The sequence below is a fragment of the Epinephelus lanceolatus genome, chromosome 9, assembly GCF_041903045.1.
Source record: "Epinephelus lanceolatus isolate andai-2023 chromosome 9, ASM4190304v1, whole genome shotgun sequence".
NCBI classification, from domain to species: Eukaryota; Metazoa; Chordata; class Actinopteri; order Perciformes; family Serranidae; genus Epinephelus; species Epinephelus lanceolatus.
Genome location: NC_135742.1, coordinates 6,533,031 through 6,557,913, shown reverse-complemented (window position 1 = coordinate 6,557,913; position 24,883 = coordinate 6,533,031). Strand labels below are relative to the sequence as shown.

At 40.7% G+C, this 24,883-nt stretch overlaps 1 protein-coding gene across 9 annotated transcripts in view; it reads left to right on the top strand.

The window, feature by feature from the left end:
• wdfy3 (WD repeat and FYVE domain containing 3) overlaps positions 1–24,883 on the top strand; it is a 162,962-nt gene that overhangs the window by 10,580 nt on the left and 127,499 nt on the right. For 7 of the 9 annotated variants that reach the window (XM_078170471.1, XM_078170470.1, XM_033620537.2 and 4 more), the window contains exons 1-2: positions 3,181–3,504; positions 24,283–24,493. In XM_078170471.1, coding sequence (XP_078026597.1) covers positions 3,476–3,504; positions 24,283–24,493 — 240 coding nt within the window. In that variant the 5' untranslated portion in view covers positions 3,181–3,475. Of the gene's footprint in view, positions 1–3,180; positions 3,505–24,282; positions 24,494–24,883 lie in introns of those variants that run through there. The other 2 variants (XM_078170469.1, XM_033620534.2) reach the window with 1 other exon arrangement.

The window sequence follows — 24,883 nt, the reverse complement described above, 5'->3', positions numbered from 1 at the left end:
TATTTTAAACGTCCAGTTTAATTGACATAATGCAATAAGTCGATTTTCTCTAATTTCATGTAAACGTTTTGAGTGTTAGATTCTGTTGCTGCTGTCACTGCGTTAGTTCTTGCTAACTGGTTAGATGTTGAACTGTCCATTGACCTGGAGGAAAGCGGCTCTGGAGAAGGCAGCAACAGAAAGTTTGCTGATCAAGACGGTTCAGGATCGGACCCATGGCGCAAAAAGGATTGAATGCAGGTGTCTTTTGACTGGAGACACTTGGTTGTTTTGGTCAACACCCTTAAGGTATGAAGTACTGATAGCCAGCCGGAGTATAATATCTGCAGTAGGTCATTAATTACGTACACAGCAGTTCACCCAAAAGCCTCAATGTCATGAATTAAAGAGAGTATTGTTTTTCTGTGTTTAAACTGGTTATGTCAGAGGACAGATTATGTTTATGAAACTGGTGTATTGGCTTATTTACTGCATGTTGTAATGGTAGTGTTTCACTAGACAGACTGAAGGAGAGATATTTTTCCTGCTCTGTTTATTGCTGTAGTTTAATTGGCTGTGATTTTCACAGACTTTGCTCCACCCGGCGCTGAATGGTAATAACTTTTGGAACTGTAATGTTTGCGATCACATGTGTGGGTTATGGTTATTAGTGTTGATCAACAAAACTCTTCCACTGAATTATTCATGAACATATTGGATTCTGTCGTCAATTTCCCACAAACTGAATGAAAATAAAAATTGCAATGCATGATTAGTAGTTGTCAGGTTGGCATAGTACGTGCAGCTTTAGGCAGAGAGGAGCTCAAATCACATCCTAACCGTAGAGTGATTCAAGTTTCTGAGAACCCCTCAGGCTCTAATATAACACAACAGGTCTCCCTGGCTGCAGTTAAGCTTCTGCTACTGCAGATTGTTTCACTTTCCAGCCGTATATTCAACATTGCCGCTGGTGGTATGTTGAGTAGGAGATTGTTTTCCTGGCTGCATTCATTGAGGTGGATGATCTGCCTCCCCCCCCCGGCCTCATTTCCATATGGCCCAGTGTGCTCCTGCTGGAAACCACACTTCAGTGTCTTCTTAGTGAACCAGAAGACTCAGTGGTTCTCAGGATGTTCCACTGCAGTCTTTAGGAGAGGGTTTCTAAAGTTTTTCAGAAATTCTTTTACTGACAGCAATACAGTGCTGCAGGCATGTGTACACCCTGCTTCCTTTGACAAAAAGCCAATGGGATTTTTTCATTGGCTTTTTCCATGTTGCAGAAAATAAGGTCTGCGGCAAACAAAGGTTTATGATACTTACACCTTCTGTTCAGCCAGACAGCCTTCACAAATAAACACCCCTTTTATAATTTTTGAAACATAAACCAAATCTCTAGAAGTAAATAGCTAATGTTAGGCTACAAACACACGACACCACAATCGTATGACTTTAACGTCACCATCAAAACAACAACGCTCAAGTAGCTACTTGTTAGCAACGGCTTTTGGACAAAATGTGAAAGACTCTTAAGCTTGTATTAACCACAGACCATCAAAAACCCATTCTCAAAACCCACTGACGTCAAGACAAGGAAAACTGAAGTGCAAAATTGCTAACTCATTTCCTGGTTTGGGGATTTTTTTTCCCAGTCAGCGCTCCATAAAATAGCTGTTATGTGAATTTAAGTATGGGATTTTTTTTCATTGTCAATTAATCCACCAATCATTATCTTGATTGGTCCATATAACGTCAGAAAATAGTTAAAAAATAACACCCATTGCTGTTTCTCAGTCTCTTCAAATCATATTCAGTTCATAATAAATGATCATAAATCAGAGAAAAGAAGTCAAACCTCAAAATTTTAATTGATTGTTTAATCGAAAAATAACTGTCAAATTTGCTAAAACTATTGCTAAAACTATTGCTATATTCTGAAAGACGTAAATGAGACAGATGTCTGTCCCAAGCGCCCGGTGGCTTGGGAGGTGGAGTAGGCGTCCCGTTTGCAGGTGCAGTGTCCTTGATGCAGTGGTTGTGGGTTCGATTCCAGCCTGAGGCCCTTTGCTGCGTGTCATCCCCTCTCTTTTCCCCTTTAACGCTTGGACAGTCCTATCTAATAAAGGCAAAAAGGCCCCCCCAAAAATCTTCTCCTTCTCCTTCTCTTGCTTCTAAAGACATTTGCTAGAATCTACCACAAAATACTGAAAACAACCAGCCCAGGAGTTTCTAACACACTGATAAAATACGAATCAAGATTCTGTAACTGCATTGCCAGTATCTCGCCTCAGATGTTTTCAGAAACATATTTTAGTGTACTGTTTAGCTGTGAAATGAGAAAGTTGGTCCGGATGGTGGGCAGTGCTTGGTACTCTGTTTACTTGTATCCAACGTGGCAGCCGGGTCACAAACGTTCTCATTTAACAGCCAAACAGTACACTTAAATATGTTTCTGAAAATGTTTGAGGCAAGAAATAAACAATGCAGTAACACAGTCTTGATTCATATTTTGTCAGAGCTGTCTGGTTTGACAGTTTGACCCCAGTTCACAGGCAGTGGTTGATATGATTGGCAGCTGCGACTCCTCGGATGTTTGGTTGTTTTTGTTCATGTGCAGTAATGCCATCAGGAGCGCTACAAGGCAATAGAGTAGGCAGAGGAATATGACAGACACAGATGATATGTTTTATTTAGTTATTTAGTGATGGTTTCAGAAAATTGACAGTTTTTTTTTTTTTGTTTTGTTTTTTGTTTTACAAAATTTACCAACTACAGTTTTGTTTGCACTGGAGTATTATAGTATTATATTTAAGCATAGAGCATAGAGGGAGTTCAATATAGATTACATAGAAATTATTAAATATAAAATGTTCTTTTTTTTTTTTTTTACAAAAATATGATTGAGATATCTGTCATCTTCTGCAAACGCTTTTATTTATAAAATGTGCACCTGTTAGGTTGAGAGGCTGCTCTAGAGAAAGCTCTGTCCATTCCCTGTATGTGTCTGAAGTCATAATAATGCAAAGTTAATGTGAACTCACTGAGCCTGAATGTAATGATGCCTAAATCCCCATAAGATTAATTTTTAATGGTGCTTACTACTGCTGGTTATGCACGTCCCCCTCCTTCTCTGGTCTAAATGGTACGTTCCTCTTGCTGTGACGGCCGTAGCCCCCCTCCACTCTCCGCCCTCCCTTCCTCTTCCTCCAAAGCCCTGTACACCCCACCCGGTGTCAGGGGGGGATCAGCTGTGCCAGTCCCGGCAGGCCACACACACACAGCGCGCTGGCTGGCGAACAAAGCCCCTGGCACTGCCAGTGAAGACAAGCCATGCCTCCGCGCTTAGCCTCTCCTCTTTTCTCGCCGCCGTGAGGGGAAGGCATGACACCATTGTCGTCGCCTTTCCTTATCAGCAACACGACAGTTTGTAGGGGGAGAGGAGTTGGTCTTGGTATATAGTGGAATATTTTTTTGCCTTTCCTGCCGCTGATGAGTTGAGATGCTGGCGGAGCGCAGAGAGAACAGCAGGTAGGGAAAACCAAGAGCTGGGTGCTGAGCCTGTCTCCGCGGCGACCGGGAGTTTGTTTACTGTTACTGGCAAGACTGACCTTGGTGGATACAGTATTATTGTTATTATTAGTGCCTCTCAGTGTCAGTGCCAGACATACAACATTCAAGCAGTTTGGTAAAGCTTATATCCAGAGTGCCTGAGTGCGGTCCTGTAATAAGCTTCGATTACCACCATTGAGCAGTGATGGATGCAACAGTCGGAGCTTCTGTGTATGTAACAAAATACCCTGATGTCTCCAGAGCCACTGATGCTGGATAACACAGAGGCAAGGGCTCGCTATGGCTATTTAACTTTGTACAACAAGTGCTATGTGCTCTGTTATCAGAGCATTGTTGACTTCTTATTCTGTAGACATTCACTCGGTTTGTGTTAAGTCTTTTATCACAATATTGCAGCAGTGCCACAGCATAGAAAATCTTAAAGTGTGGCATGTCTGTAGCGCGATATGTCGTGAAACAGAATGTCCCTGAAATATATTCCTCCAGAGTGTAAAAAAACAGATAACTGGTTACTCTGTGTTGTAGAGTGTAGATCCAAAAATGTATCGGGTGCTCTTGGAAAAAAGGGAACTCCAAAATATTGCAAACAGGAAAAGAATCCAGGCACTCCAAACAAAAATGAGAATGAGGAAGGAAAGATTAACTTAACTTAATCTTTCCTTCCTCATTCTCATTTTTGTTTGGAGTGCCTGGATTCTTTTCCTGTTTGCAATATTCCTCCAGAGTGTCACTGATTTTAAAGTTGAAACAGCTAGAAGCAAATGTTAAAATTTAACAGCACAATTTTTAATTCATTATGTTTCAATTGGATTAAGCATCCAAATCCTGCTTCTTCCTGCTCCTGGATTTTTTTCTGAGTTTCATGAAATTCCTGTTTTAGATTGTTAAACACCTCCATTACAAACAACAAGTGACTCGTGACCAAAGCAAAAGCTGTGATGGAGAAGTAGGCACCTCGGATGGAACAGAAAGAACCATTACAAACACTCTTTGGAAATAATAAAGAGCGAAAGATGGCAGAGAACTGCCTGGCCCACATTAGACCACATTTTAACACATTTTCTAGGTGTCCAGTCGGACATGAATCATCATTATCAGATTCTGTGAAAAGGTTTCCATGGGTTGTAGCTTATCTTATGGTTGAAACTGTACCATAGCTGCCCAGAGTGTTGGTGAGAATGTGGGTCTTTTGATGTAGACCACTCATGTTTTTTGGAAATGTCAGGAAATAACTGTATTTTGGGAAATGGTATGTAAAGAGATTGAGCACATACTAGGATATAAGGTCCCTAACAGGTGTTTTGTGCTTTAGCTATGTAACTTTTCTGAAGAAGATGTTATTGCTAGTGATAGATATTTGATCAAAATATTGCTAGTAGCAAGCAAGAAAGCTCTCACAAGGAACTTGGGTAGAGAAACACCGCCAATGTAGGATCAATGGCTAACAATTGTGGAAGAAATCTTTTTAATGGAGAAATTGACACACATACCGAGACTACAAGAAAAACAACTAGAAAGAAAATGGGAAAAATGGACTCTATACAAGACGCAAAACGATGACAGTGGACTGGTATAATAATTCGAAAATCTTTAGAGTTGTAAAATTGTGTATTTACCCAAGCAAATTCTGTTTTGGTGGCTCTTATTATTTTTCAATTATTATTTCATTATGCTGTTACCACAAAAATTGTTTCAATTAAGATCTTAGTGAAATTGTATCATAACACATTAGCACTTTTTTTACAAGGGTTTGCGCCATAGGGCCGCTACAAAGTCCCTTCCTCATGCTGCAAACGACGGCAGCATCTTTCCGCTCCAGTGTGTAATTTTAGAGTGCATCCTGGCATGGCAGAATTAAAAGAGGTGTGATGGTCGTGACTTTAGCACAACAGTGTAACGCATGTGACGGCAGGGCTTTATAAACAATAACAATAGCATAACATGGCGATAACAGTCATTTACCGTCCCTGTTATATAGCTGCTGATCTCGTCCTTTACTCAGAGGGCTAAGGAGCTCCCGGACCTCATTGTTTTCCCGATTTGTGAACATTTTCAGCCACTGTTCTTCTTCTTTGAGTTAGTTGCTAACTGCTAACAGCTGCTCTTTCAATCCCCTGTGGTTGGTCACATGTATAAAGTTGTCGAAATGTCACACCTGTACTGCCCATGACACTTTTTTTTGGCATTCTTACTACCTCCATTCCCCACTCAAAGGGGAGACAACTCTGTCCTCCTGTTATGCGATTGTACCTTTTATGTCAGAACGGCAAGGCAAATTCCCACCTTGAAAAGGCAGTGTAAAGGGGGCTATTGTTGCTGATGCTACCTATTTGAAAACCGCAGATAAATGGAAATGTGTAAGAGTAAGATGTGTCAGAGTCAAAACGTGAAGGATCACTGTGACTCTTAGGTGAAAATAATGTGATTTAACAGAAAAAATTCTTCTACTGAAGCTAATATTGTAATTAAACCCAATGATATAACATACTCATAAAAAAACAAAAACAAAAATATTGGCCAGGCAACATTACTTTTTGTCCTCCAGTCAAAACACATCATCTTTTACAGTGATAAATGTTTGTCTGCCAAAACAGCTGGGAGGAGAGACACAGGCTGGTGGTAATAGCGCGTGATGATGACACCCTGGGCTTTGTTTACTAAAGGCCTAACGATATATCCGGTGAGGAGGTTGTCAGCTCTAGTCCTGTCTGGACTTGTTGGGCGTGAGATAATTTCCTGCCCTTCTGGTTCTTGTTACGCTCATAAAGGTCATGCATCAGCTGTTGATCAAAGACATGCTTCAGTAGGAAGAAGCTAGTCTATTGAAGCTGTGTCACTTTAAATCCACGATGCTTCTAGTTTGTTTATATAACGGAGGATTTTAAAAATGTCTCAGGATGTCAGTAGATATTTTGTTTAGTGGATGTAAGCTAATAAAGTGAGGTATCTAATGGTGGGTTATGTGCCACAGTGGCTTGCAGAGGAGACAGTTTATCACCCGTAGTCAAATTGTAGCAGCATTTGGCTGGAGGCTGGTGTGAATTCACCACTCTGCCTACATAGCTTTTTATTTCTGTAAATTTGCATTTTGTTACAAGTTTGGTTTTTATCTAACTCCTGTCAACCCATTTTATTTGTCTCTCTGTGGAGCTCCCCAGCTTCCACCTACCCCTGTAAACTGTCAGACAGGAGACATTTATGTGATTACATCACTTTCTCCAGAGGAACAACCACACAAGCCTTTGAAGAGTTTGGCTTTTCCAGGGCACTGGCTGCCTTCATCTCCCAGGAGTTAGTGCTAACTCTGTTAGACGTTCATTGAAGCTGGCGTCCGCTTAAAGAGAATGCTTTGAAAAAGACTGGAGGGCCAAGAAAGCAAGTTCAGTTCCCCGCTGCATAGGAGTTGACATTCCATTGATGCCATTGACTCATTTTCTTTGGTTCAGCCAAGACAAGATATGGTTTGATGCAGTTTTTCCTTTAAACAGGAGTGGTTATGATGATAGTATAGCATGATCAGGGGTACATTTCTGCCAGTACTCTTAAAAGGATTATTAGTTGGTGATCACTTTGGATGATGATGGTGCTGTGGGTTTCTAATCCTCATCAAAGCTGCTATCTTAATCCCCCTTGTTATGTCATAGATTCCTTAGGTTGGTCGAGTATGCGGTGAGCTGTCTGCTTAGGTCAGCGTCTGGTCATTCAAATTCCCATCATGGGAGAGAGAAAAGTAATGGACCAGCAAGGTATAAACATGGTTGCTTGTGTTAGGAAACAGACGAAGCTGCTTAAAGGCAGGGTTGGAGGAACCATCAGCATCATGTTGACGCTGTGCCATGAATCTAAATTGCTTGTGCTCACAATTCTCAGTCCTTCAGGTGCATCCATTCTCTCACGACACATTTTGGATCAACAGATAAGGTGGCTTCATATCTCTGAAGGAAGTAGGAGCGTTTTGTTGCCAAAGGTGTGGGCATTGTGTTGTTTTTTTTTTTCTTGGCTGTGTTTCCAGATCTGAAATTAAAAATGGAGCATGTTGAATTAGAGACAAACAGTGGTAATAAAGCATTCACAAAATCCCACTGCTATGTTTTACATTCGACACATTTGTAAGCAGAAAAACCCTCTAACATCAACCAGGAAATATCTGTAATTGTATAGCTCTAGATTACAATCAGTTTCTTAAAGCTGGGTTAGGCAGAAAAAAATCTGGAAAATTTGAAACTACACTGTCCTTCTGCAGCTCTCCCCTCTCTGTCCTTGGTTTCAGTGTGGAGCTCTGTCTCTGTTTCTTTAACCACAAATTAGACATGAATTGGCTAGCTAGCCACCCCACGGTCCCTCCGCCTCGCTCCCCGCTGCTGTTGACTTCTTCCCCGGGAGGACAGCAGGCGATGGCTACAGAGCTGCACCTTCGGTCAGTGGCTGTAGCATCTTGAATTCGGCTAGCGCAAACCCCTCAGCACCGCATGTTAAAGCGGGTCTAACCAGTGTAATGGCAGCAACAGAAAGCTTGCTGATCTGATGGGAAGTCGGGGCTGTCCGTGCCCCCTGAGGTGGGGTTTACGCTGGCTAGATTCGGAGTGCTGTAGCTGATGACCGGTGGTCAGTCTTCAGAGCTGCTGCCTGCATCTCCTCCCGCTGAGGTGGTCTGTAGCGGCAGGGAGTGAGGCGGAGGATACACTGTGATTTGAGGCTCTAGCTAACATTAGCTACATGAACTCTCCGGTTAGCAAAAGGGTAAACTGTTAGCAACTTTTTTCCCCTCCATCTCTTAAACACTTCCCTGACATTGACACGTGTTATTGCGTTGATTATCAGACTTGTTTTAGACTCTTATTTGGTTAAGTCCGCCCTCCTTTTCTAGGTTGCTTTGTAGTGGAGGCAATTATTGACAATACTGGAATAGCAACCTTCTCTGCATGATTCTCCGCCACTGAATCAGGTTTTCGCCATTTGAAGGGAAGTGCACGCACATCTGCATTTGTAGAACAGTGAATAGGATTGCCCTCTCTTCTTCAAAGCCTAAAAACAGAACTTGAATTATAATTTGATCAAGGTTTATTATGGGATTTTTGCCCAATGATGCCAAAATAAATTTGCCTATACCTGCTTTAAATGATGTGTAACTTTTGAAGGAGACAAGTAGAAACTTAGCAACATACCTGAATGTACAGTTCCATACATCTGAGACTACCACAGAGAGTTCAGCTGATGTGAAACCTTTTATTTTCATACCACACTGGATTAATAAGAGTTACCATCTCTTCTGAGACAAAGCTTCAGGAAGCCAATCAAAAGCAAAATGTGTCTTTCAGGTAAAAGCTAATACTGCTCCCTGAGATTTAATCAAGTAAAGCTGCACCATGATGGTAATTCCTGCACCCAAATTTAATTTCCATGTCTCTTAGTTTCATTTTTCACTGCACTTAAGAGCCCAGTGCTGAAAGGGAGGTACAAAGTGAACTCTAAACAATGTGTCCTAGTCCTGGACTCTGGTCTCATGACGCTCTCTGCTTACCAAATAGGTGGAGTGAGTTGTAATCCTGCATTTGTCTGCGGATCACTGTCTCTCCTTTTGTTGATTTTCCAGCTCAGCCTTATGCTGAGTCGTATGACATGTGTTTGCCCCAGTTTGTGGTCCCGGCCCTGCTGCGCTCTGACTCTACCAATCTCTCAGCACTCTTGTCTGCTTCAGTGACTCTCTGTTACATAGGGCCCGGTACAGCAGTGCTAACAGTCAGCATTGTTCGGAGATAAATGCAGCCTTTGATGTGAGGTCAGGCTACAGTACAGGAAAAAAGATAGGTGGGCTATTTTAACTTGAATGCAGCATAAAGGGTTTTTACAGTTTGTTACAATTTACTTTCTTTGAGTTTTTCTTTCTTTCTAGTTTATTTGAAAGGGACAATGCACATTAATAAACATTGTATACAAAAAACACACATGTAAATGCACTTGAATTAGCTTAAAAAGCTAGTTTTCATTGATTGTCCCTTTGCCAGTTTGTACAAGGCAACCTTTAAAAAGAACAACAATGGGATAAAATATTACTACTGTCAATGCTCTGATAACAGAGCACATACTACTGTCCGTAAATACATACATAATAAATACACATTTGGACTACAACAAGGTGATGTGTGTCCACGTTAATAATACACATTTGGACAACAGTTCACATCGGACAACAATATCAACATCAGTGCTCACATCTTTGGGTGTCTACAAGCCAGTTCTTAACATTTGCTTGGAATGAGTGATATGATGGAGATTCTCTGATCGATTGTGGCAATGTGTTCCATTGATGTGATGCTTTGAATGAGAATACAGCCTGGCTGAAAGTGGTGTTCCTTAACGGGATTATGCAATCGTTTTTTGTCGCACCTCGCGTAGTTCTAATAGCAGAGGATTTGAATTTAATAAAACTGGATAGTGGAGGAGGAGCTGAGCCCTGCATGATCTTGTATACCTGACAGATGTTTTTGTATGTAATTAGGTTGTCCCAGCTCAAAAGTTTATACTTTTTCAGGATATGGCAATGGTGATGTCTAAAGGGTTTTCTTGTCTAGTGTTTTAAGTGCTTGTTTGTAAAGTGATTCCAAAGGTTTTAGAGTAGTGGAATGAGCATTAGACCAGCTTATCAGACAGTAGGTGATGTGCGAAATGATCATAGAAAAAAAGTATACTTTGGCTGCTTCGGTTGACAGGGAGTCTCTGATGGACTTGAAGTTTGATAAACTGAACTTTATTTTATTACTGACTTTCTTTATGTGTGTTTTGAAGCTGAGAGTTGAGTCAATGTGTACTCCTAAATATTTGTGTTCGGTGACAACTTGTAGCCTCTCACCAGTGATAAAAATGTCTGGTTCTATGTTTGTTTTGTTATTTTTGGAGAAAAGCATACAAACAGTTTTTGAGAGATTTAGTTGTAGAAGCATTGGTTCAGCCAGGATGTTATTCTTACCATAGCATCAGTCAACTTGGATGCAACGTCCCCCATCGTCTCCCCATGACCAAGGATGACCGTGTCATCAGCGTACATTAGGATGTCACACGAATCACACATAGAAGGGAGATCATTAATGTACATGCTGAACAGGAGTGGACCTAACACGGAGCCCTGCGGAACGCCAGTTGATAACTGCAGGAAGTTGGAGCTACTATTTTCAATTCTGACAAGCTGAGATCGAGACGATAAGTACGATTTAATCAGGTTAAGACATTCAGTGGAAAAATTAAAAGTCAAGAGTTTGTTTAATAGTATAGCATGGTTTACAGTATCAAATGCTTTCCGCAGGTCAAGAAAAACAACACTGCCCCCCTCCGCTCCATTAATGACTTGATTTTTTCAATAAAGTAGCATGTGGCAGTTTCTGTAGGGTGGTTTGTCCTAAACCCAAATTTCATTGGATGCAGTGTAAAAGAACTGTTGTTGAGGTGGTGAGTAATTTGCTTTGCAACCAATTTTTCAAATATTTTTGATACAATGGGTAAAATACTGATTGGCTTATAGTTAAATGTAAGGGAAGGATCTCCACCTTTAAAAACAGGAACAACAGCAGCAGATTTCCATGATTCTGGGAATCTTCCCTGACTCAGTGAGGTGTTGATAATGTGTGTTAATGAACCTGTTATTGAGGGGCTGATTTCTTTCAGTAAGGAAGTGTCCAACCCATACAAATCCCTAGCTCTGGAGGCTTTGAGCGATGAGATCACATTTGTAACTTCTGATCCTGATACATGCTTTAAATTGAACATAGACTCCTTTATACCAACAGCAACGGTACTGGATGAACATACATTGCTAACTATGGCTGGGAAACTCTGAGCTATCTTGGCAACCGACTCGATGAAGTATTGGTTAAGCGTCTGTGCCACCTCGATTGGATTTTGCAGAGTTGAACCATTAACCTTTAATACAATTTGTTTCATTGAGGTTGGCTTTTGACCAGTTAATTTATTGATCTGTGTCCATATACTTTTCGAGTTACCATGACAGTTTTCGATGATGGTGATGAAGAAATCTGCCTTAGCTTTTTTCAGTTGCCTCGACACTCTGTTCCTCAGCATGGTAAATTTCTGTCTCTCATGGCTCAATTTGGTTTTTGTGGCTGTTTTTAAGGCGTTGTCTCTAGCCTTCATGAGTTTTATGATGTCGTCATTCACCCATGGAAGAGACTTCTTCTTGCTTTTGTGTTTAATTATAACTGAGAATTCACTGATTTTGCTTTGTATGTTCTCCATGAGAGACTGACTGATTATTTCCACATCCTTGTCTTCTAGAATAGTATCCCAATTCAAATTAGTTATGGCAGTTTTGAAGGCTTCCCTTTTATTTTTTGGGATACCAATGTAGTCCTTGTTACCAGAATGTGTTGTAAATCGCCTGTTGGTTAATTTCCTTGAGATCAATATTAAATTATGATCTGACAGACCGGTTAGCATATTATATGACTTTGTGATTCTTTCTGGCCTGTTGGTGAAAATCAAATCAATTTGGGTACTAGTAGTATTTGTGATCCGTGTAGGGCCTTTTACCATTTGTACCAAGTTAAAACCATCCGTTATTTGCTTCAATTTTTTACTTGCAGTTTTATCTTCCCAGTTTAGGTTTATATCGCCCATTACAATGACTTCCTTCTTGAAGTCACACTGGCGTAGTATGTTCTTAAATTTGTCAAGGAAACTAATGTTGGAGGATGGGGGACGGTAAATGGCTATCAGGGTGTAAGACATCTGAAGTGCAAGATTCACATTGAGGCCTAGACACTCCAGGTCATTCGAACCCTGCCATTTAATTTCACTGCATTGAATAGTGTCTCTTACATAGACAAGAACCCCCCCACCTTTCCCCTTAGCTCTGTCCTTTCTATACTCCACATAACCCGGAACTGTAACATCAGCCGAGGCGGAATTTTTATGAAGCCAAGTCTCTGATAAACAAATGAAATCTAGATTTGACTCTGACAAAAGGTGATTAATCTGTTCACATTTAGATCTCAAGCTACGTATATTTAGGTGTCCACCTAATATACCTTTTGGTTTTGCTTTAGAGTCCCAGTTGCAGTTTATTTGATTTCTGTTGTTTTAATGAAGCCCCAGGTTCAGCAAACTTCTTTTGAAGATTACAAACTGTCCTTTGTTAATCCCCATGACAGTTCAAGGACTGACTTCATTATTCAGTTACTTCTTACTGTAGTTGTGCATGCACAGTTTTCCTGTGCAATGATTAGTTTATTACTGACATTTGGCCATCCACTCTCAATCAAATCCTCCCCCTCCATTGACACTTTTAAGACAAATCCTAAAATGTACATGTTTTCAGTGGCCTTTGGTTGTTTTAGTGGGTTTAATATTTTATAATCTTTTTTATGTAATTGTTTTTTACTGGTTTTATCCTGTTTTACATGTGTGTAAATTTTATATTGCTATATATCTGTCTATCATTCTTTTTTTTTTCTTTGTACAGCACTTTGGTTAACTGTGGTTGTTTTTAAAAAAGCTATATAAAAAGATTCATTGATTTCATGCGTTCTTAAGTTTTGTTTAAAGGGAGTGCTCACCCCAAAATCAAAAATTTTCAAAATGAAAATTTATTTTTCTTCTTACCTGTAGTGCTGTTTATCAGTCTAGATTGTTTGAGTGTGAGTTGCAGAGTTTTGGAGATATCGGCCGTAGAGATGTCTGCCCTCTCTCCAATATAATGGAACTAGATGGCACTCAGCTTGTGGGGCTCAAAGGGCCAAAAAAATATTTGAAAAACTCAACAGCAATGTCTCTTTCCAGTAGGGTTGGGTCGGTTCTTGGTAATACCAATTCGGTCCGGTACTCCGTCTTGTACCGGGTTTTATGTTTTGAGACCGACCGGACCGCATACTCGGGCAGAACGTACGCGGAGCGGACGCCATGGAGGACTGAGCTAGGAGGTGCGAGTGCGCATGCTCCTCTACTGTAGCCTGGAGTTTGTTTAATAGTGACGGGGAGTCGATAATGGCGGACAATTTAGTCTCGATGAAATCAAGGAATGCGCCACTATGGCAACACTTCGGCTTTGAGCCAGACGAAGGAGGCAACCCTTGTTTGCACTGATTGAGTAAGCTGCAAAATTTATTTGTAAGGAATAAAATAAACAACTTGTTACTGTCCCTCTGTTGTCCTAAGGTTGTTTTTTATTTTAAATGAGTCAATTGGGCCCCCAAGTGGCGAAAATCTGGTATTACTGACTTGATGCGTTTTTTTTTTTTTTTTTTTTACAAAAACCGGACCGTTTTTTTTCTCATACCGACCCAACCCTACTTTCCAGAAATCATGACCCAGTTACTCAAGATAATCCACAGACCATGTTGTGAGCAGTTTCCTGTAGGAACTATTTTTCTCGCTACCAAATTATAACCGCCAACCGTTAGTGTTGTCACGATACCGAAATCTTTGTTTCGGTACCAATACCAATATGAATTTCGATACTTTTCGATACTCTTAGGTACTTTTCCTAAGGAAAAGTTCTTTTGGATACAAATCTTTAGAACAATAAATAGTAGGGGTGTAACGGTACCAAAAAAAATCATGGTTCGGTAAGTACCTCGGTACGGACGTCACGGTGTGGTAACTCAAATGTTCCACCAAGTTTGTGTTATCTCGTGTTGTCTCCCTTTGTGATTCAGACTTTCTGTTGCCTTTTTTCTTGTGCGCCAGCTGCGAATGTTGATACAGGTGTTGTCATACACACCACTTGCGCAATCTGTGCTCCAATAGGAACGAAAAAGGCGTTTGCGTGCATAAATGAGTAAAATAAATTAACTAAATTAATGAATTGAATCAATTTCAAAGTATCGGTATTTTCCAAATGCAGTATAGTACCGTTTGGAATACTGTAGTACCGCGGTACTATTTTAGTACCGGTATACCATGCAACACTACCAACCGTATCATTGTGCAGAAGGAAACGTGCATCTGCTCATGGATGAGAGGCTCGTGGTGGTGACAGTGTGAGATGGAAACATTAATGGTGTCCTCCTTGGCTGAGCTGTAACATTAGCTAGCTCAATTGTTCCAGGTGAACTAGCAGTACTGGTGTGCTATGATACTACAAGCCAAGTGCCATCTAGTTCCACAGTATTCAAGAGAAGGCAGACATCTTTGTTGCTAATATCTCCAACACGCAGCAACTCATACCAAAGGAATCTAGTCTGATCAGTAGCACTACGAGTCAGTAGAAAAAGATGGTTTCTCTTTAAATTTTGGGGTGAACTGTCCCCTTAACCTCTAAAAAAAATGGTAGCTAATTTGGCTAAACTTGGTTTCTTTACATCCTCTCTGAATCGTTGAATTTCTTTGTCTTATTCTGGTGACTACAGTGTTCTGTCAAACTATGTAAAAACAAGATCCAGGGTTTCTATTCTGGAAAAAGATTCCTCCTTTTTCCTGCAAGGCGAATGATGTGATCACTCTATCACCTGCTGAGCTCAACGACAGAGATCCTAACGCATCTCGTCTTGTTAATAATTTACAAGATGACATGTCAAAACAGTCGCCTCGCTCAAAAATTTGGAGAATGTTTTGCTGGATAGGGCGATATATTTTTCCACTTACTTGGGACTGTGGTTGCTGGTTATTTTTATTTCATGGCAACAAGCCTATTGGCAGCAAAGGTTTATTATTTAAGAAGGAAATCTTTGTGTGAGAAAGAAGGCTCTTAATTTTGCATATTAGAAATACATTTAGTTAGTTCTCCTGTGTAACTCCCCTGTGAACCTACCATGTGACTCTTACTCTTAAATTGTTCAGGTTACAAACCAGATTTTTCTATTTATAAAAGAGGAGATCTATTTTTAAGAAGTTTCAGTGAGTGACACCCACTGAGACGCTCAATGTCTCCAAAGAATCTCCCACTAGTTTTCATCATTTCTGCTGTTTCTTTTTTTTTGGTCTATCTAAGTGAAACTCATGGTTTTTTAACAATGACTCGGGAACTGGGCCCACTGGGCTGGATATTTTTAAACCGGCTACAGACCGACTGCTTCTGCTTTTGGAATCTCAATTTCTGACATCCAGCAAGATTTTCTCCTTGACTGGCAGCTTTTCAACAGACTTTGTCTGTAGCTCAGCCCGAGTTTCCATTTTAGCCAGCAGCTGAAGACTGGCTTTTCTGCTGATGCTGCTGAGACTAGTACATGTTGATCACTTCATACCCCCACTGCTGGTGCGTCAGCTGGGCCAAATGTGCACTAGATCTGTGGCTTTTTCTTTGTCTCTTTGTTTTACTACTACAAAGGGTCTGCCCATTCATCCAGTGGTGGATTTCATTTGTTTTAATCATGATACAGACTCTGTCCGTGGATTATTATGTTGTGAGAAGCAATAGACAAACATGACATGTTTCGACACAGAAAGAGGAAGGATGTTAGCGGTGCAGAGAGCTGATTAGGCTGCTGAGAATAGCTCCTCTCATCAGTGTTATGTTATGCCAAAATAGTAATGAACTTGTACTTCCATGAATTTAATCTTAATAAGGCAGGCAAAGTATTAATAATTGGTTTATATTAATTCAGTGGTTACTCTCACTGAGCTGATCAGATGTCATTCACAGGTCCTCAGCTATTCTTAAAACATACTCAACAGGTAAAAGAGTGAATGTGTCTGATTAAATGGGATTTTCCAGCCACATAGACACAAAAGTTTTTGGGACAGTGGTTTCCTGTTCTGACGACAACAAACCGATGAGTCTCTTTTCCTCTGAAAACAAGACTCTCGTTCTGTGAAAGGCTGTTTGTGGTTAAAACTCTCTAGGTCAGCTTGTACTGTGTGTTCTGCTAGTGCTGTGATAACAGTTTTATGGTGCTGTTTGTTGATTATGGGTCTCCCAGTTGGCTTACATTAAAAGTCACAAACAAAACCAAATAAATATTTAATTGCACACCAACACATAAACAGCAGCGGCCATTGTAAACATCTGCCCTCGATGCATCTGTTCATGATGACTCCCACTGTAATATTGCAGAAAAGTTCTGCTTCATAGATTCCAACTGAATTAGTTTGAAGTTTTAGTTTAAAGCGTCTCCCAGTGGAGTTAATCAGACCTCGCCTTTCAACTTCCTGTGGCTAAAAAGTCTTCATGGTCTGAGCTCACTTCCTCTTATTTAAATGGAGCGAAAGTGAAGCGGTGGTGTGTTATCAGTCAATATGTAGAGGAGTATTTTTTTAGTTTGAAAGAACTTAAAGGCTTGCAGCATAACAGAGTGCTCCAGGAATTATGTTTGTCTGTCGGCCGACATCGAAGTTAGCATCACAGTGGTTCCATCGTCAAATTCCCGCTTGGGATTTTTCCCACTGGATTATTGCAGAAAATGAGCTCTGTGCAAATGTTTATGATACTTAGATGTTTTGTGCAGCAAGATAATCACAGCTGAACACCCCTTTTTATGATTTTTAAAAAACTGTCAGGCCACAAACAAATTACACCATGGTTGCATAACTTAACATCGCCACCACAAATAGACTGTAAAGCCATGTTCAGCGTCATGACTCTCCAAAGTCTCATTTAGCCATTTGTCAGCAACTTTGAAAGACACTTAAAAGCTTCAGTATTCGTGAGTTGGGTACTTACAGACGTATTTTATGTTGCAGAACAAAATGTGAAAGTCTCTTAAGCTTGTTTTAAACACAGACCAAAAACACATTAAAAAAAAGCATTGACTTCAAAACAAGTGAACCGGGAGAGCTAACCTGCTAACTAATTTTAGCATTTTAGGGCTCATTCCTGGAGAACTCTATGAAGATGTTCTGTATTTTTGACTCTCAGTTTCATTTATTACATAAATTAGGAATGTCCTGATCAAGTTTTTCCCCCGATCCTGATCCAGAACGGTTAATATTGAATATCTGCAGATACCAAGTCTCAGTCCGATACTTATATTTCACTGGATGATACAGGTGCACAGTGCAGACTTAGGGTACGTTAAAGTTATTAAAATCAATACAATGTATTGACTGTTTTCTTTTGAGAGAGAATTTCCCAGTGTTTGTTTCTTTGATAATCTTTACCTGCATCACCTGAATGAACTGGATTCCATAGAGTTTTTATCTTCTTGATCTGTGCATCTTTTGCATGGATTACATTAATAACGGACTCTTATTGTCCGTCTGCTGGCAGAGTGGAACATCATGCACCATAGATGACAAACAGGCAAAATGCAAAAAACTTTCACACTGAGCTGAAATGAAACAAGTGCTCTAGAGCGCAGCTCCGGCTGCATTTTCCTGACCAAACCTGACCTGAGTCTGAGACAGTTATAAGCAAGCCCGCCCCGACCCTGACATACTATCTGATTTTTAAGTCCAAATCCGACCCGAGCCAGACACAGTTTGTTACCTGACACCGCCTCCTGCCTGAAATGTAACTATTGGCCTGGGTTACATTCAGGAGTTGTAATGTTAAAAAACAAATTCCAGCACTTCAATAAGCCATAGCACAACACAGCAGCATGTCAAGTGGGCCGAACCCGAACCCCGAACTGAGCAAAATTTCTGATAATCTGAACCCGGCGTGGCCTATCAGATTCCGACAGGTCCCGTCAGGCTCAGGTTGGGAATCCACACTCTAAAGTGGCAAGGCAAGGCAAATAAACAGTCTCATTCCGCATTTTGCTGTTGTTTATGGTGTGTGGTATTTCCCCATGGTAGTGGCGTAGCCCTAGCTCTTACAGACAGACAGCGGAGAGTTTTGCGCGAAAGCTTTGCCTTAAAAAAGACCTGAGACAGTCAGCTGATGTAAAACAAACGATTGTATCCGGCCCTGATATCGATCTTTGAGACTGGATCGCAGCATCCCTGATATAAATATTGTGTATGTCCACATGTTTTATTCTTTTTAGCTGCAGATGTGCAAATTATCTCTTCAGAAATCAGCTCACCTCAAAGGGAAATTTTGTTTATTTCAACCTGTGTCCTATCGTCCTAAATTTGTTTCAAGTGACTAGTGACATAAAAATAATAGTTAGCATGTTAGCCGTTAGCCTAGATACAGCCGGGGCGCATAGTGGCGTCAGACCTGTTAAAACGTAAATGAACGGGCAACCTTCAAGTGCAAAGTTAGTCCACTAAACAAGCTTTTTTTCCACAAAGACCGCCTCATATCGTTAGGATAAATGTTAGGATAAATAGAAAACGACATGTAAACGTGTTTTCTTACCTTACCGGTGTGCTGCCATGTTTGTTTACCATTTAGCTCTGCTTTCCAAAGCGCGGCCGAAATATATCTCGCCAGCTCTAGATAAAGCCCAGCTGGATACTACTCCAGGTGGAGGTGTCTCGTCCTCGGTCACATCCAGACCTTGAAAATAAGGCTGCAACCGGTCCCATTCCTTGCAACAGAGGCATTCCTCTTCTGTGGGCACTGGGGCACAGCATTCACAGGTACACCACCAATCTCCAGAGCTACGCAGCCTTGCAGCAGCCATTCCTCCTCTCTCGTCCTCTACCTGTTGCGCCTCTCTCTCTCTCCTCCTCCGTTCTTCAATTTCATGAAGCTCTTCGTCAGTGTATTCTGGCTCAGATAAATAAGGGCGGCCATCAAACTCTGCAAAATCAAATTCCTCCTCCACAAAGCCGAAGTCTGGCAAAAAGTCAGCCATTATTCTATAAATCTTTCATAAAATAAATGAATGAACTTTTCAGGCTACTGTCCGGTTCTGCCTTCCAGCTGTTGCTGCTTGTTCTCGCGAGTTTTCAGGCACGGTATAAGATCGCGGCTTGTTCTTGCGATATTTTGGCCGCGCTTTGGAAAGCAGAGCTAGAGGGATAAACAAACATGGCAGCACATCAGCAGAATGAGGCGGTCTTTGTAGGGAAAAAAGCTTGTTTAGTGGACTAACTTTGCACTTGAAGGTTGCCTGTTCACTTACGTTTTAACAGGTCTGACGCTACTATGCGCCCCGGCTGTATCTAGGCTAACGGCTAACATGCTAACTATTATTTTTATGTCACTAGTCACTTGAAACAAATTTAGGACGATAGGAGACAGGTTGAAATAAACAGAAATTTCCCTTTAATACAGCTAAATGGAAGTGCTACAATCAACAACTGCTGCATCTAAAGGCCTGTCAGTAAAAATAAAAATCCCCTGTCACATGTTCACCAAACTTTATCAGTGTCTGCAGCAGGCAGTGGTATATTTTGTTGTTTTGGAAGGATATATACTGTAGGGCTTGCGCTAATGCCTTATCTCAGACAGACAGAGCTGGTGGTTAGTAAAAGCTGAATTGTGGGATATATCTCTGCCAACACAGGCTGTATTGTAAATGTCAAACCCTGAGCTTTTCAGGTCTTGTCTCATTTGATCTCGTCATGTGCCTAAAGTGTGTCGGAGATTATTCCAACATGTGTGAGACAAAATGTCATAAGGAAATAACCACAAATTTAGGGAAAGTAGCTCAAAACGTTGATGTGACAGAACTAAATATGTAGCTCAGAGCCTGACAACGGTGGTTAGGAAGCAAAGCACTATCCAGGTGAAGGGGCTCAGTCCTTTGAGACTCTGCATGCTAAAAACGTATGCACACACTTATGGACAGGCACTTTAGATAAAAGTGTACCAAATGGAATTGCTGTTTGAGTGTGAGTTCACGTGGAGGGCACCCCTGCTGTGTGGGCAAAATGAGTTACTAAAGCCTTCAGCTTGGAGTAATTTTGTTAGTGCCACAGATGCCACGTTCCTGTAAATCAGAACAACAGTCGGAAGCTCCTTTGTAGCCGTCTGTCTCTGCCATCATGTTTCCTCACACGTTCTTGCTGTCTTTTATGTCAGCCCTTAAAGGAATAAGAGGGACGAGGTGAATGTAGATGTGGGTTGTTGAGATGCCAGTCGTGGCAAGGCAGACCTTGAACAAGAAAGCACTCAATGGAGGACAGACCTCTGGGAACACCTAATAATCTTCCCACTTAGCCGCTATGGTCACAGTTAACATTGTACTGCTTGGATGATAGAATACTTATGAAATGGTAGCTTAAGTGTGGTCTGTTTGTGGTGCTGGGGGGAAGGTCCTAAGGCTAAAGTAGTGAGTTTTTCCCTGTTTGGAGAAAGGTTTTGTCCAGTAAATATTGTGGTTAATGAATCCCTAGATAAGCTGTATTGCTGGGATCAGAGAAAAGGTCACTGGGTCAATAAAAAAAGGTTATTCTTCCTCTTGGGAATGAGGATTTCTTTCCAATCTAGCCATTAAATCTAAATATCTCTTTGTCACAAATAAGAAATAATTATTTCAGCCAAACAAATATGGACAACATAAGAACAGAGCACTGTTGGGTTGTTGTTTGCATAAAGAGAGGAAACGCTAGAGCAAACAGCAAGGTGAAGCATCCTCTGTCACATTATTCAACATCAAGTCTACAGTCTACTTTAAAGATACCATAATATCTCCAGCACTTGTAGGATCAAATTTCTGTACAGCCAACAGACGGAGGAGCTTGCCAGGAGTAAATTAGCCTGCTCAGAGGGGCTCCTGCCCTGAGGGTGGCTGGTTTGAATCCAGATTTGCTCAGACTTCAGACACAAATGGAGGAAGAGAGTGAATGAAAAAATACTATCTTCAGTCCACAGTAGCTGCTTATGAAGTGCCCCTGGGCAGAGATTGTGGAGTGGGGCATGATGCTGACCTGTGTTGGAGAACATGTGGTCATGCAGGCAGGTGTCAGTGAATGCGTGGCACTAAATGTGAAGCATCTGTGTCTGATGTAATTCTCTGAGCTTACGAGACTGTTGTAGCTGCTCTATCATTTGCCTTTACCCACTAGTGTTTGGTAAAATATATAGTGATATTTGATTTTCTTGATATCCCTTAGCTTTTAGTTTGGGGCTTTTCTATTATATTGTAGAAATTGATGGTACAGTAGAGGCATGTGACAGTGGTCTTAATAGGGTGTAAGTCCCCAGTTTCATCACGATACGATATTGTATTGATTCTTTGGACAATGATACGATATTTGCTGTCAAGATACAACTTCAATTTGATTCGGGGGCCTGCAATTGATATGAGACGATATTATTTGCCCATTTACACACATAAAACAGCACTGAGACAATACAATTGTTTTTTGCTAGTGACCCATTATTAGCTTTAGCATATTTACTCTGCATGAACGGCTAGCGGCCTTTGTTTCCTAAACTCCTAGCTTAACAAATTACATGTAACGTTATTTTTCACTGTCACTGAATCTCCTGACAAACCAACATGGTTGAATTTCAGCCCGCGTGCACGTTTTAATAGCCAGACATCGTCGAAACAGAGCAGCTAATGTTGCTGTAGTGAGAAGTTAGCGGAGTGAGATGCTCGTCCATGCAGATATGACGTGTTTTATCTCGTAACAGCATTGTCTACGTACGGCATGTGCTTCGTCTATTGACCCGTATGTTCTCTCACTGCAGATTAATTCTCGCGTAAATAACGTTATCCTTATCGTACATTTCTTGCCTGCTTTCCATCTGCCTGCTGCTGTTTGACAGTGCAACAGACTTTCAAAATAAAAGCATATGCTAAAGATGAGGATATATATTGATGTTTTCATTTTGCATCGATGATGTAGCATAGTTGATCATTTAATCGATATGTCTATCCAGATCGATGGATCGTTACAACCCTAGTTTTAAGCTGGCTCGAGCTGAAGGTGTCAGTTAGCTTACTTTATTTGCTGTTATTTGCGATATTGTAATTAAAATTGGCATGAGAAAACCTGATTGTTGCGTCTTTATAGGATTTGTTATTGAAACTAAAGGGCAGAGCCTGTTTCCTTAAGTGAGGGGACGACATGGTCCACTGTCATGTCTCTGTCACAATCCATGTTCCTGGCTGACTTCCTGTTAGGACTGGAACTAAACATGCTTTTTAGCTGCCTGTCACCTCAGCGTAGGGCCCCGAGTTTATAAACACATCAGGGATGTAAATTTGGTTGGAAGAACTGTGCTGTATACCTGATGTTTAGCTGTAAAGGAAATCCTATTGTTTGAGCAAATGTCCTGTACAGTGCAGACATTTACAGAGGAGGCAGTCTGATGCTCAGGAGCAAATTATGGTTTCCAAAGTAGGACAAGCTTACAGCTGCTAAATGTCAACCTCTACAGTATGAAAGAGTCCAAAGCTTAGCGCCAATGTGATGTCATTAAGATGCAAGAACAAGAGCAGAGGAAAGAGTCTGAGAGGTTTTTACATATCTCATTTAGCAAAACATTTTTTTTTTCCTTTCTATAATGTCAAGCATCCCCAGAATATTATACTCTATCATGTGTGGAAAACTGTCAGTGTGCCCTTGAGCAAGGTACAGTGTATCAGTGTGGTTGTATTTGAGATTGATGAGCAGCTTTGTTGCACTGTTTCTGGCTGTTGATCCTGTTTTTTATCAGTGGATGTTTATCTTTATCTGTGCACTGTGTGGGCTTTGCAGTTCTGGGAAATCTCCTAGCAACCATCTTAAAGATAGTCTGGAGAGAGTTTGATGTGTGGAAATAATGGCTAAATATATATCCACCATACTATAAAGAAAGAGACATAAAATTAATACATATCAAAGTACATTGCCTAAAGAAACAAAGTAACCTGAACTGGACCTCGTCTGTACTCCAACGCAGAGCGAGCTGTAGGTTATGATGTGTCAGATCTGTTAACATGAACACTTATTTGGCTTTATTAGCTGGCTGATGAGGCAGTAAGCTTTATAGGAAATTTAGTTTTTGTGTTTTTGTTGGTAACTTGCTATGTTTTTTTTTTGTTATTATGTCACTTTCCCAGCTTTTTTACAGCACAGTCAATGTACACATTGCTCACAAAACAAATTTTCCCAACATTACAGTATGGAAGGGTATCTAATTTAAAATTAAATTCTTAGATTTAATAATTTTTACAATTAAAATCCTGCAATGATACCTAAGTTTTGGTGCAGATTTTAGAACAATTCTGAAATTTGAGAGTTGTGTAATTTTTCTGCAACACCCCTTTGTTTATCTCCCAAAAGAAGCCAAACTTCTCAAAGCTTAACCTGAAAAATGTACTGTCTAAAATTGCCAAAATTATGATTTAAATCGAGGATATTGAGCACTTTATATACTAGATATTCGGGCTGGATGATATGGCAAAAAATGAACATATTAATATGTAAAATAGAATTATATGAACATTAACTGTGCAAACATGACTTGGTTTGGAATATATTTTGTGATGAAATAATATATTGAATATATAACTTTCTCTGCCTTAGTAATACAATACAAGTTAGCTTGTCTTGTAACACATTAAAATAATGGTGTGGTCACTGGGATGCTGATTTTTCAGGTAATGGAGCTGGTGGCCAATCAGGATTCAAAGAACTGTAGTTACAACTGTAACTGTCAGTTTGTTGAGTTTCCTGTCTTGGTTGGTACTGACTGACAATATGTTTTGCAAACCATCTTAATGATGGATGATATAATTGACTTGATGTTAGCTTTTTTTTTTTCAACGATGTCCTCAGCTTTCGAGGATTTCGTGAGCTCACTTGTAGCACTAGCACAATGAGCTACATGGCTGTGGAAAACAAAGCGGGTGTGTAGAATGGCTCCAAGATGTCAAATGTTCTGCTTGCCCAACATGTGTTTAATAAGCCGATCATACTGTTGCCCTTTTGTTGTACCGTAAAAGTATCAAGGTTTGATACTATATTGTACTGAGTTGCCTTAAGACATGTCTTAAACCTCCTCTCTCCCATCCGCAGGGCTGCCTTTGCCCTGACAAAGCCGCTAAAGATGAACATGGTGAAGAGGATCATGGGGCGGCCAAGGCAGGAGGAGTGCAGCCCCCAGGACAACGCGCTGGGCCTGATGCACCTGCGACGCCTCTTCTCCGAACTGTGCCACCCTCCTCGCCACATGACCCAGAAGGAGCAGGAGGAGAAGCTCTACATGATGCTTCCCGTATTTAACAGGGTAAGTCACAGCGAGGGGTGGAGGGAGAGCTGGAGGCGCTCCAAATACAGCTAGATGAATGTTGACTGTCTCAATTACAGTTCTGCTCTACAAGAACAATATCAATTCTCAGAAGGACTCTAAGTTGACAGATTAAAAAAAAAACAGTCATTTGGGTTTTGTGATGTATGAAGCTGACATTCAAACCTGGTGTTTGTAGATTTAAAGACAGATGAACTGTTGTCAGGCACGCTGTTGGACTCATGTTACAGACAAGTTGGCGCACCCTCAATGTACGTCCGCTAAAAGTGCTTGTTTCTGCCACTTGTCAGACACAGTTATTACTGTAAGTGCCCTACAACATTATAGATAGAATCCCTACAGAGACAGACATTTTGTTAAAGAGTAAGA